Source organism: Telopea speciosissima, chromosome 9 (genome assembly GCF_018873765.1).
Source record: "Telopea speciosissima isolate NSW1024214 ecotype Mountain lineage chromosome 9, Tspe_v1, whole genome shotgun sequence".
NCBI classification, from domain to species: Eukaryota; Viridiplantae; Streptophyta; class Magnoliopsida; order Proteales; family Proteaceae; genus Telopea; species Telopea speciosissima.
In genome coordinates, this window is record NC_057924.1 from 37,172,169 (window position 1) to 37,187,030 (window position 14,862).

Below are 14,862 nucleotides of genomic sequence, written 5' to 3' on the forward strand. Positions count from 1 at the left end.
ATTGCATGACCCCCATCCCCTGATGAATTGACATATACCCGAGAAGACGCATTCCTTCCCTCTTTCCAATTGAGGAGCATGATTAAAAAAACCCTTTGACCAAGTGGGAACGCGCGGTTCCGAAATGGATCCTCACACTCGTGCGCTCATTGTCAATGCTGCTAAGGACATAGTCTGAGACTTCTTGCTTAGGTCATCCGCTACCATATTTTCCTTGCCTGGGTGGTAGTGAATCGTGCAATCATTGTCCTTCATCAATTCTAACCACTGCTTCTGCCTCATGTTCAACTCCTTCTGGGTGAAGAAGTATTTTAGGCTCTTGTGATCGCTATAGATCTCGCTCTTCTCACCATATAAATAGTGATGCCATATCTTCAATGCAAATACTACTGCCACCAACTCAAGATCGTGAGTGGGGTAGTCCTTCTCATAATTCGTCAATTATCATGAAGCATAGGCCACTACCTTTCCATCCTACATAAATGCGCATCCTAATCCCAATCTTAAGGCATCACTGTAGACAGTCATTCCTCCAGTGCCATCTAGTAGTGTTATAACTGGTGCCGTACTCAACTTCTGCTTTAACTATTGGAAACTTTTCTCACACTCCTTAGACCAAACAAACTTTACTCCCTTTCGAGTCAACTTGGTCATAGAGGCTGATATCCATGAGAAGTTTTCAATAAAATGCCGATAGTACCCGGTCAAACCTAAGAAGCTGCGGATTTCTCCCACATTCTTTGGAGCTACTCATTCCATTACCTCCTTCACCTTCCTGGGGTCAACTTTGATTCCCTCAGTTGAAACTACGTGACCTAAGAAAGCAACTTGTGTGAGCCAAAACTCACACTTGGTGAACTTGGCATACAATTTCTTCTCCTCAATCTCTGTAGCACCAACTTGAGATGCTCAATAGGCTCAGCCTCTGATTTGGAGTAAATAAGAATATCATCGATGAAGGCTATCACAAACTACATAAGAACATCTTGGAAGACTTGGTTCATTAACTCCATGAATGCTGCTACAGCGTTGGTCAACCCAAAAGACATTACTAGAAACTCATAATGACCATAGCGTGATCTAAATGCGGTCTTGTTGATATCACTCTCCTTGATCTTTAGCTAGTGGTATCTCGAACTCAAATCGATTATGGAGAAGACCTTGGTCCCTTGAAGCTTATCAAATAGATCGTCGATCCTTGGTACAAAGTATTTGTTCTTGATAGTCAACTTGTTGAGTTCTCTATAATCAATGCATAGCTGCATGCTACCATCTTTCTTTTTGATGAAGAGAACCGGTGTTCCCCAAGGAGACACACTAGGCCTAATAAATCCCTTCTTCAACAAGTCCTGAAGCTGGACCTATGGCTCCTTCAATTCTATGGGTGCCATTCGGTAGGGTGCTTTAGATACAAGTGCCGCTCCCGGTAATAAGTCAATAACAAACTCGGTTTCCCGATTGGGAGGCAACTCCATCAATTCATTCGGGAAGACATTCAGAAAGTCCTTCACAATCCTCAATTCTTCCAAAGGCTTCACCTTGGCTTTTGTATCGATCACTGAAGGTAGATAGCATTCGCACCCTCAATCCATAACCTTTTTGGCTTGGAGAGCCGAGATAATAAGCTTCTTGGATCACTTCTTCTTATCTCAGTAAAGATAAACTCATCCTCGTCCTAAGGCTTAAATAAAATCTGTTTCTTTGCGCATGCTAGGTTCGCCTTGTAGGATGCCAACCAATCTATGCCCAAGATTGCATCAAAATCTCTCATATCCAACTCGACAAGATGTATAATCATGTCTAGACCACATATTTGCACCGGGCAAGGTTCATAAACCACTTATAATCCAACCACATCTCCAGTTGGCGTGCTAACGTCTAATCCTTGAGCTAAACTCTTAGGAGCAATCCCCATCTTCTTGGCGAAGGAGGGAGACACAAAAGAATGTGAAGCACCCGAATCAAAGAGAACATAGGCAGGGATGCATGTAATAGAAATAGTACCTGATACAAATATTGAAATTAACCATTCACGCATGAATTGGCATGATGCACAATCATAACAATAGGTTTAGGATAGGGGTTACATGTCAAAACTCCCAGTGTTGCCTCAGCCTTGGCATCGGTCACCACATACACATGGCCCAAGATTCTGTTGCCTTGTGGAGGCAATGGGGGTCGGCCAATAGGTCTAGAATAAGTTGCTCGTGAAGGTGCAGGCTGAGGTGTTGTGATGCCTCAGGCTTGCATTGAGGGCAACCCTTGGAGATATGTCCAAATTGGTTGCAGTTGTAACACCACACACTACCACCAGCAGGTTAGGATGAAGCTGATGATTGAGAAGGTTGAGCAGACTGTGATGCTTCTGCATGTTTATAATAAACTAGTGCGGGGTTCGAGTAGGGTACCTGAGGAAACTTGCTTGGTTCTCGGCTAATTGATGTTGTAGTCGGTCTCTTGGCATGTCCCGATTGAGCAAAATAGGAGTTCCTTTGTCTATCCTCAATGGACTTGGCTAGCTGTACCATTCTTGCATAATTTTACACCCCATGCGATACCAAGATGGAGCTGATGCCCAACCTTAACCCTTTCTCAAACCGCTTCCCTTTCTCTACATTCGTCTTCAAGTGGTTACGTGCAAAATAAAATAACTCTTCAAATTTCTGTTGATATTCAAGGATAGATTTAAACCCTTTGATAAAGCCCATAAACTCTGTTGCTTTCCTCTCTCTTAAGCTCTTCAGAAAGTAGTTCTCGAAAAAAACTTCCTTGAATTGTTCCCACATAAGGTTGGGGTGGGTAACAAGAAGGTTGGGCTGAGTAGATCGTGACCAATCATCGGCCACACCCTTCAACTTATAGGTTGTGCATTGAATCTTGTGCTCTTCGGTACAATCAAGCATCGAGAAAGTCTTCTCCATTTTTCGAATCCACATGGCCAGGAGCAACGGGTCCTTGGTCGGCCTAGAGAACTCCATGGGTCTCACTTTTTGAAACCTCTCTATAATTCTTAAGACATCCAGTAACACCCCCAAACCCGGTCTAGGGTTTTTGGACATTAACGGTCCACATGATCTATATGTCTTAGGAGATATGAACCAGAGTAGAACCCAAACACAAGAGATATATAAATGCGATAGGGGAAGTCCTAAAAATTAAATTAATATCTATAATTAGTTACAAGTCCTCAGAACTTAAAGTTAAAATCTGAATTTAATTACAACCTCCCAAATTAAATAAATCAAACAACATGTTCCCTAAAATAGTAAAATCTAGGCAATTTCTAGTCATAGTTATCCTCATCATATTGATAAGCTTTGTCTTCCTGAACCTCCACATTAGCCTCATCATAACCACCGTCACACTCATAAAGCTACTCATCTAAAAAGTAATAAGGGGTAAGTTTTGGGAAAAGCCTAGCAAGTAAATCAGCACAATAGTACAAGTTTGAAAACACAAACATATGTGAACAAAAGCAAAAGACATACACATACATATAAGTATAATTTGTATAAGACCATAATGAAAAACCTGATCATAACCACATCCGCTAAACATCGCCACTGCAATGAAAAGTGTCTATGGTAAATCTCATCAATGAAATAAACAAGTAAAGAATAAGGAAAACAAAGAAATCACTCCCTAAAATAGACTAGTATGACCTTGTACCATACACTAACCAAGCCCTCATGATAGCAGCACTTGATTACAACTATGATCCACCACTACAAACTGTCCCCACCCCCCTCACAAATAGAAACCAATGAAAATGCTAGTGATCAAGCTTTCAATTAGACCAAGTCATGCCCCTGTAGGGTTTTACAAGCCATGCCCTTCTAAATGTTATTATTGATCATCTCCCTCTTTCTAGTAATCCATATAATTCCATTAAAGATAACCCCGTAGCTCAAAAACCCACTGACACATCCTTACCCCAACACTGTAACCCATGTCAGTAAGGTAAAAGAAAGAACATCCATGCTTATACATAAAGCTATACAAAAAGTCTAGAACTTAGGGTTTGCAGCTCCCTATATTCCAAACACTAAAACGTTTAATCAAGAGTTGTATAAGAATAAAAAGGCTTAGAAATAAATAGAGTTTCATCAACATAGAATGCAATACATAAATCTGGAAGATTTGGCAAAATCTTCGCACAAAGTTGTCCACAAGCATCTTCAATTTCAATAGAATATAAACTCGTAAATTAAATAAAAATCAGATTTAAATGCATCATAGAAAAACATCAGGAAAGTGCTTGAATTGAGAAGATCATTCATTGACTTTATCACACTATCAACACATATGTATTAGATTCATTAAATTATAATCATGATATTTTTAGAAAAATTCTGCACGCACATATCTTATATAAATAATGAAGAATACAAATATTCTTCTCATGCTATCATGTGCATACATCGATTCAAGTTTAGAACAAGTATTTAGGATGATTTTGACATGATAAATCAAGATCTAAATCATGGTTTCAGTTTTGAAAAAAATAGAATGAAACAGTTTTTATATTGAAAAAAATAAGCATGTAAAGTTGTGTAGATTCACTCACCTTCTTCAATATGAAAACCTTCAAAAGTATAAGACCAAATCTGGAAAAATCTTCACTTTAATGCTCTAATGGTGTTTATTCTCCTCTTCAAAGGTTGAGAAGCTTCAATGCAGTTCAAAGAGTAAAGGTAATGATGAAATCAACACTAAGATATAGCTTAAACTCGGATTTGGGTAACATAAGTTTTTGACAGAAAAACCTACCTTCAGTAAATCCACAATATCTCTCTGCTCCGATATCCAATTGGGGTGATTCTAGTTGGGTTGCAAAGCTAAGAGAAGAGGCTACATTTGATCAAGAAATAGAATTTTCACATTTTCGACTTATAAAATGGTTGAAACTGGCCGTCAATTGACTAGTTCTGCACAGCCGAATTCTCCTCTTCTCCTTCCGTCTTTTTTTATCTCTTCCTCTCTATAGCCCACAAATTTTTCTCTCTCCCTCTCTCTTTCGCTCAAGCTTTTTTGCCAAGGAGAAAACGTGGGAGTGACTGCCCCCTTCTTAGATTTAAAATCCTAAGAGAAAACCTAAGTCTCTTATGATTCTGTTTCCAAATTCCTAGTCATCTAATTTCTCTCTCCTCCAATCAAATTATTTTAAAAGGAATCTTTACTTGGAGTTTTTAAATTAAGAATTAGATTTGGTAGTTTTAATCTAACTTAACTTCCTTATTTGGCTATGATTCTAATCCATGAAGATTTTCTCTGTCCTTAGAGAAAAGATTCTCTTAGTGCTAAGTCTCCAACCAATGGGAGATTGCCACATCACCTCAATCCTCTCATCCAAAAATCAAATAAGATCTACATAGTCGACATAAATTGTCCAAGCATAAATCCTTTAAAATAATATTTTATTATTAAGCTGGAATAATTAAATTGTACTTTATTAAGCCCACAAATGTTAGGTCCATTCACACTAGAACAAGACCAGTTTAGGTTTAGCCCAAATTAGGTTAAGGTTTGTTTTGTTGTATTAATTAGAAATTAATGTATTATTCAAATAGTGAAAATTTATTAAATTTATTATTGATTTACTTATTAAATTATTTATTGTGAAAAATTCAAAAAATACCCTTTTTAGTTTATCTCTCCAGTAAACCTTGAAAATGACATTTTTACCCTTCTTGGTAAAACTTCAAGAATAACTACTGGGAACTAACCTTGACTATGTACGGACTTATTTCGGCCTAAAAGCTAGTAAAAATATTATTTTAGGTGAAAGTACTTACCCCTGATTGGTTGTCTCAAGGTGAAAGTGCTCTTAGGGCTTTTCCAGAAATCCGATCATCTTTCTGTTACTTCACAGGATCTACATAACAGATCAAGCTTTAAATTAATTCGCCCACTATTCTAGGATATTACAATCCACCCCCTTAAAGAAATTTTTTCCTCAAAATTAACATATCTGGATCTCCCATTAAGCTGGGATATTACAATCCACCCCCTTAAACAAATATCGTCCTCAAAATTTAAATATCTGAATCTCTTAACAGTTGGGGATACTTGAACCACATCGCATTTTGTTTTTCATAAAGTCACTTGAATAGAAAATCACCATAAACAAAATGGTGTGGTTATATAGGACTTGTTCCTTACGATCCAAAACAAATAGGCATTTTCTCAAAATCTGAGTCACTCTCTCTGACTGTCCATCCATTTTTTGTCAAGACATCATTTTTAGAAACTTAACCAATTTACTAAATCAGACTCCTTAAATTCGAATTTGATCAGACTAAATCTATTGAACGATATAAATAATATCCAACATGGTAACTTAGTTCTTGGTTAAAATGTTGAGTCACTAAGTTGAACCATAATCAACTTATTATTCTTGAACCGCTGACGTAATATGCAAACCTAGCCAAATAAATCTTTAAGCTTCCTGAACATTATCTTTATATCTTTATTTATTCAATCAAGGTCTATATCAAATGTCCAAGTTGACTTGGCTACAACTGAACCACTCACACTTGAGTTGGACTAACCAATAAATTGACCCAAAATTTACTTGGTCCACAACCATTCAACATTTATTCATATAGAATCACGCAAGGTCAAACTATTCAATTTCTTTTGTGTGAACCAACCAGAGTCATGAATCACCTAATCTCGCATACATGCACCTCACAATATAAGTCAAATCATTTTTACCTTAGCATGTACCACTAATAAGTTTTCAAAAAAATTTTCAGGGTATTACATCCTCCCCTCCTTAAAAAAATTTCATCCTCAAAATTATGTATCTCAATCTTAAAGGGTTCCATAAATCTAGGCTTAACTTGTCCTACGTACCCAACATCATTGTTCTTTCAAAAATAATAAACACTAGCATAGTAGGAGGTTAAATAATTCATGTCAAGCATGACATCAAAATCCATCAATTCTTAAAGGATCAAATCTTTCGGCATAGCTCTACCTTCTATCTATACTTGACAATGTGAATTCACCTAGAGGGGGTTGAATAGGTGAATGTAGTAGAATATAGCAAATAATGCGGAATTAAAAAATGATCAATGAAAAGCAAACAAATACGAAAGATAACACAAGAGATTTATAGTGGTTCGGCCAATACTTGCTTACATCCACTCCTCTCACCATAGAGAGAATTTCATTAAAACGAATCTTAAGTATGAGCAAGAGAACTCGTACAAATCTTGATTAAGAGCAAGAGAACTCGACAACCAACAAATCTTGATTAATGATGAAGAGGACTCAACCTACTCTTGATTTCGAGCAAGAGAACTCAACTTAACAAATATAAAATGAAAAGTGTACTAAGATTAGGATTACCTCAACCTTAGATGTGTAAAACTACCTTCCACCTTTGAACCTTGAAGCTAATTGAGGTAAAGTAGTCTTTAGTGTGTGAGCTTGTGATGATTTGATGCTTATGATCAATGAATAGCTCACTTTGATGATTTTGCAATGTATCTTGTATTGAAGGCTCTTAATTATGATTAGCAATGGTGATTAGAGCCTTAAACAAGTAGGTATTTATAGGCTAGGTAGCTCTAATAAATGTGGAAACTATCTTAAGATCGGATTAGTTAAGATAGTAATAATCCGGTACACCATTTTCCAATCCGATATGCTGGTTCACCAAATTTTCTTATATGAATAAAGGAGTAACGGTCAACTTATAACAGTCATATAATGATCCGGTATGCTGGATAGCCATCCGGTATACCGTTTTAGGGTAAAGCAAGGCTAAAAGTGATCCGGTATGCTGGATCACCATCCAACACACGCTGGAAGGCTAGTGTGGCCTATTTCATGAGACCAACACTGATTCGGTATGCCGTTTGGGAATCCATATATTGGATTAGCCAATTTCTACTGAAATAAGTCAGTTCCTTTAAGGGGCTATTTTGGGGGTCTTAAATTTGATTGGTCACATGTGTAGGGGTTCATTTAACCTCCTAAGGTCATTCTATATGAATGTATGCATGTGTGTGTGCGTTACATTTCTTATGACTTAAATAATCGAAACGCAAACTAGTACAACATCTTCAATCTTCACACTTGACAGTTTTCAAGGTAGATTCTTTTTTTTGGCTTGGTCTTTATCTTCAAGGTTTGATTCTTTGACTTTCAAGTCTTTGAAATCAACTTGAGCAATAGTCCAAATGTGTACTCTTGTATGCTCTTGTATATGCTCTTGTATACGCTCCCCCTCACTTGGTGCTATGCTCTTATCTAAACAACTTAAACAAGTGTTAGTCCAAGAGTGGCTTTATTTGTTATCATCAAAACCTTTATATCATCATGGTGGATGACTTAGAGTGTATGAGGTCTTTTCCTCAACAATCTCCCCCTTTTTGATGATGACAAATAATCCAAGTGAATAAAATAATAGAGCAATTAAAAAATGAGCAATGTAATGCACATATCAGTAAAGTCAAGAAAACATATCATAGAAACAAATATGCAAATTACATGCAAAAAGTTTCAAAGTTTCAAAACATAAACATTCATTCCAATTCAAAAATCATTACATTTATTCCATGCCCATATACTTCTCCTCCTTCGTCATTATCAAAAAGAGGGTAGAGACAATTCAAGGGTTTGGGTCAAAAGGTGGAATATGTGGAATTGAACTTGATTCACCGGGGAAAGGTGGTCTAAAAGGTAGTTGAAGTCCTTGAGGAGTAATTCCTTGAGGTGTATCTCCCGGTGTATTAAAGGTTAGATGACCAAAATTGAAAGAGAGTTGGTGAACTGCATTTAGAATTATATCTTGGTGAGAGTTGAGGGAGTCAAAGCCGGTCTTTACTTCTTGGCGAAGAGTGGTCACATCGTCTTGAATTCTTTGTTGGCTGAATTCAAGTTCCATTATCCGGTTGTTGGCTTGTCCATATTCTCATCAAGGGTAGAAACCCATTCTTGTAGAGATGCCGGTATCCCTTCTTGTGCTTGACGAGGAGGGGGCACATCATCATTCAAGATTTCTTTGGCTTCAACAAACACATCGGAAGGAGGAGAAATAGCAATGGTGTGAAAGCTATTACGGGTGATGTATTGGAAATACAAAGTAGATGCTTCCTCACGATCAAGGTCAATATCAAAGGCCCAAAATAGGCGAGTGAGAAGCCGGCCATAAGGTAGATTAGTGTGCTTGCAAGGGTGAGCACACGATTCCATGTATCTCATAATGAAGAATGGAAGACACGTGGGGGTATTGGTATAGACACAATAGGTGAGATAAGCTTGTGGTGTGAGACACTTACTTCTATCACCTCCCCTAGGGATGAAATTGTGTTGGATGATGTAAGAAATCACATGAGGAATGAGCCAAAGTCTTCTGGTGACAACGGTTGCTGCATTAGGATCAAATTGCTTGAGGATGGAGGAATAGACTTCTTCATGATTTATGAAATCTCCAAAGTTGGTGTTCTTCGGAGTCCAAAAAATACATGGTCCATCACTTGCAATTTCAAGAATTCGAGCACAATCTTCAATGGAAAGCTCTATGTGAGTGCTTTTCCATAAGAGTGGAGTTAATAGTGATTAGGAAAATGACAAAGAGAGGGTTTATATAGGCATAATCATGTGTTCAACAGCTATAAAATGGTCAAAAAAAGACTAATCCAGTATACCGTTTTAAGTCCAATGGTTAAAAAATAGCTATATTTGCTTAACCGGCATACCGTTTGGTAATCCGGTGTACCATTTCAGCAGAAATAGTGAGAAAAAACCCAGTTAAACAACATGAACAAGTTATGCAAAGGGGTCACAAATGCCTAAGTCTCTTCTAAGGGTGCATAATCTTTCTTCACTTAAGGGTTTTGTGAAGATGACCGTGAGTTGCTTCTCAGTCTCACTAAAGTCAAGTCGGATTTTACCTCGTTGAGCAGTATCAAGTAAGAAGTGATGACAGATATCAATGTGTTTAGCTCTTGAGTGTAAAATCAGATTCTTACTTAAGTTTATTGCACTTGTGTTATCACACTGGATAGAGGCAGCGTCAAACTTAACTCCATAGTCTTGGAGAGTTTGCCTCATCCATAGCACTTGGGCACGACACCGTTCATGTCACACCCCAAATCACCCCCTGGGAGGATTAGGTAGGTGACCCGAATTATGTAACAGCAATCCGCCAAAACCCACAGATCTAGAAGCAGCTATTGCATTCACGGTCCCACAATCATTACTTTACCATAAGCAAGATTAGAGTGCTGCAAATATACTACAATTATAATAACAAAAGAGAAAGTGTAGCGATACGGGAGTGATGGTAATATATATATATATATACAAAGTGTTCTGAAACATTCCCACCCAGATACAACCCACAAAGAGAAACTAAGTTGACAAAAGCTAAAAGAAAGAAAGAAATACATACATATATGTATAGGGTGAGATAACTCAACCCCAAAAAGAAGTAAGAAAAACTACAGCAAAACCACAAGCAAGATGGGGATAAACTCCTAACAAAAACAAAAAGGAGTCCCCAAGACAAAAAGCATCAAGTACACTCTTCAACGGTCTTCATCAATGACCACCGAGAATGTACGGATCATTGGCACGACCTCTGTCGGGGTCCACACCAATATCATCAGAATAACCAGGGCTCTCCTCGTTGTAATGAGCCTCCATGCCACAGTGGCATCGATCTCCAAAATCATCTAAGAAAAACATATATAACAGAGTGTGAGCCCCGCATGCACATGCAACCACAATCACATGATCCTAGATGATATGCAAGTCCAGATTGATTATTAGCCACCTAGCAATACAATTAAGTCAGGTCAGTGCTACTTCAATCCCCAATACATGTATCCCTAGTGCAGGCTTGGTTACCCCTTCCCGCGATACACCCATTGAGTTATCGGAGAGGACCAGTCAGCTCCCGTATTCGTTCACCAAGGTTAGCCCGACTAGCCCTCTGTGATTAACCTGTAGGGCAATCCATCACTTTTCTCTTTTCTTTTCTTTCCTGACTTATAGCCCATAATCACCATTCCGGTGCAAACACATTTTTTTCTTTTTTATTTCTTTTTCTTTTCTCATATACACATATGGTCACCCTCACAGGCATCCAACACCTTAACCCCTGTTGGCAAGGGTGCGTAGCACGGGTGATGAAACTCTAGCCCCATGTCTATATGGCATCGTATGAGTCTGGCGGTGTCAACCATATCCCATTCTACGGGCTACCACATGCTTCATTTCCAAGCCGACTACGGCATCTAGTTTAACATTCACAATCATTAGATAACATTCACAGTGTTGATCAACAAACAATCATTGTACAATAACTTGAATATTTGAACATAATTGAATAACACAGCATTTAAGATTTTAGAATTTATTTGCCGGCATACAGTTACACATGCATACATGATAATACTTCACTCACCTGGGTTTGGTTTTAGGAACTCGGTCGCAATTTTAGTTCCAATAGCAGTCTAGTTGTAGACCTCGAGCGCGGGATCAAATCCTGGATGTAAATCATACAACAACAACCATAACCTTATCCTAACTAAATGGGGTCGGCTACATGGATCCTATAGAGGCTAAGATAGTAGAAGAGATAAGAGAAGTAAAAGAAAGTAGAAGGAAGTAAAAAAGTAAAAGGAAGAAGAATGGAAAATAGGAAAGGAAAAAGTCAAAGCAGTAGTCAAAGCAGCATCCCAATGAACATTCCCCTACAAGGGGTCGGCTACACGGGTCTTTGTCTTCCAAACAACTCTATCTGCGGTCATACTAGGGTCGAGCCCTACCACATGCATATCCTTTCTTACCACTTCTCCAATAGTCATTTTAGGTCTGCCCCTACTTCTTTTAGCTCCGTTAAACTGAATCTGGTCACTCTTTCTTACCGGTACATCCCAAGGTCTCCATTGGATGTGACCATACCACCTCAAGCGGCTCTCACAAAGCTTGTCTTGGATTGGTGCAACTCCCAAAGTGGTTCTAATACAAGTATTCCTTACTCTATCTCTCCTAGTCTTGCCACACATTCTCCTCAACATCCTCATCTCCGCTACACTTATCTTATCTATGTTACTCTTCTTAACCGCCCAACATTCTATTCCATAAGTCATGGCTGGTCTTATTACTGTTCTGTAGAATTTCCCTTTAAGCTTAATAGACATGCGTTTATCGCATAACACTCCCGATGCACCTCTCCACTTCATCCATCCTACTTTGATTCTATGGGAAACATCATCTTCTATATCACCCTCTTTGTTAATGGTTGACCCTAGGTATCTAAAGCACTCACTTTGTGGTAGTTGTCGCTCCTCAAGTTTCACCTCTTCATCACTTCTCATGGTTTGACTGAAGTTACACATCATATACTCTGTCTTTGTTCTGCTTAGCTTAAATCCTCGTGATTCCAAGCTTGATCTCCATAGCTCCAATTTTGCATTAATCCCTTATACTGTCTCATCTATCAAAACAATATCATCTGGGAATAGCATACACCAAGGGACCTCATCTTGGATGTGTCTGGTTAAATCATCCATGATGAGTGCAAACAAAAAAGGGCTTAGAGCTGATCCTTGGTGTAATCCAATTGTAATAGGGAATTCACTACTTTGGCCCTCTGCATTTTTGACACTCGTCACTACACCCTCATACATGTCCTTGATTATATTCACATAGTTATATGAGGTCCTTCTCTTCCCTAGGACCTGCCAAATGAGCTCTCTAGGGACTCTATCATAGGCCTTTTCTAAGTCAATAGAGATCATATGGAGATTCTTCCTGAAGGCTCTAAATATTTCCATAAGTCTTCTTAAAAGGTAAATAGCTTCTGTCGTGGATCTCCCTGGCATAAAGCCAAATTGGTTCTCCGATATATCAGTTTCTCTTCATAAGTGTGCTTCAATGATTTTTTTCCAAAGTTTCATAGTATGACTCATTAGTTTTATACCTCTATAATTATTGCAGTTCTGGATATCACCTTTATTCTTAAAAATCGGAACTATAGTGCTTCTCCTCCATTCATCTGGCATTTTCTTTATACATAAAATCTTGTTAAACAACTTGGTTAGCCAAGATACCCCCGTGCTCCTAAGCTCTTCCACACTTCAATTGGGATCTCATCCGGTCCCGGTGTTTTACCTACCTTCATCTTTCATAAGGCCTCTTTACCTTTGGCCTCGCCAACTCGTTGTAGATGTTCATGTCGTGTGTTGGTTACAAGACTATTTCTCTCCACTTCTGAATCCATCCTATCGGGCAAGGTAGCTCCATTTAGTAGGTTGTAAAAGTACTCACCCCACCTTTCCATAATTTCATCATCTCGTATTAGTACTCTCCCATCCTCACTCTTTATGCATCTAACATGGTCCAAATCTCTACTCTTCCTTTCTCTTATTTTGGCGATTCGATAAATTACATTTTCCCCTTCCTTTGTATTAACTTTATCATAAAAGTCATCATATTTCTTCGCTCTTGCTTGCCCCACAATCTTTCGAGCTTCTTTTCTGGCCGCATAATATCTCACCTTATCTTCAGCCTCATTAGTCCTTTGCCAGGTCTTAAAACAAGCTTTCTTGGTCTTAATGGCTGCTTGTACCTCATCATTCCACCACCAAGTCTCTCTAGGGGCTAGACACATACCTTTTGAAATCCCTAGGACTTCTTTAGCAACCTTCTTAATACAAGTCGTCATCTCAATCCACATCTCATTGGTACCTCCATCAGAATCCCACTTTCCTTGTAGAGCTACTTTACCGATAAATGATTCTAGAAGACCTCCATGAAGTTGCCCCCATCTTATCTTAGGGCAAGTCTGTTTCTCCTTCCTACGTTGTCTCGTACTTAGGTGCATATCCAAGACCATTAATCTATGTTGAGTGGTTAAGCTCTCTCCTGGTATAACCTTACAGTCCTTACATAAAAGTTTGTCAGACCTTCTAGTGAGGAAAAAATCTATTTGGCTTGTATGTTGCCCACTCTTGTAGGTAAGTAAATGTTCATGTCTCTTTTCAAAGAAGGTGTTTGCAAAACACAGGTCAAACGTTATCGCAAAGTCTAAAATTGAGATCCCCTCCTCATTCCTTTCTCCAACTCCGTATCCTCCGTGAACTTCTTCGTAGCCTCTACGATCTCTACCCACATGTCCGTTAAGGTCACCTCCGATAATAATTTTCTCTCCCAGACCAAAGCTCTGCACTAATCCATCCATGTGTTCCCAAAATTGTATTTTAACACTCTCATCCAATCCTGCCTGGGGTGTGTACGCGCTAACTATGTTAATAACCTCGTTGTCTAGTACCAGCCTAATAGATATGATCCTATCTCCAACTCTTTTAACATCCATTACTTCGTTCTTCAGGTCTTTGTCCACAACTATGCCCACTCCACCTCTCCCACTGTCATCTCCCAAGTACCATAGTTTGTAGTCATCTAAAGCCTTGGCTTTGTGACCCTTCCATCTCGTTTCTTGAATGCATGCCACATTAATCCTTCTTCGCCGCATAACATCTATCAATTCCATATTCTTCCCCGTCAAAGATCCGATGTTCCAAGATGCAAATCTAATCCTACTCTTATGAACATAATTAGTATTGAAAGACATGATATAAGACAAGGTAAGGAATAATCTAAAATAGTAGGATCCATGCAAAAAGGGGGGATTGGCTGGATAATATAGTGCCGGCTGCCTACCTGACGCACCAAAAAGTAGAAAAAAGAAAGTACAAAGGACTGAAACAAGATAATAAAGGAATACAATAAAAGAACAACCCTAATGCTTCACCATCAAGTAAACAAACAAAAGTAACATAAATAAAACTGCTTGCAAAGAGGGGTACTAGTAGACACTAGCAAAACGAATAATTA

The 14,862-nt window shown here is 38.5% G+C and overlaps 1 protein-coding gene across 1 annotated transcript; it reads right to left on the minus strand.

Moving 5' to 3' along the window:
• Positions 1-1,840: 1,840 nt before the first annotated feature.
• LOC122638865 lies at positions 1,841-14,599 on the minus strand. The gene is made up of 2 exons (XM_043831714.1): positions 13,639-14,599; positions 1,841-2,004 (listed from the first exon to the last, which is right to left on the minus strand). Exons 1-2 carry the CDS (start codon positions 14,597-14,599, stop codon positions 1,841-1,843), a joined length of 1,125 nt encoding a protein of 374 aa, XP_043687649.1.
• Between the last annotated feature and the right edge of the window lie 263 nt (positions 14,600-14,862).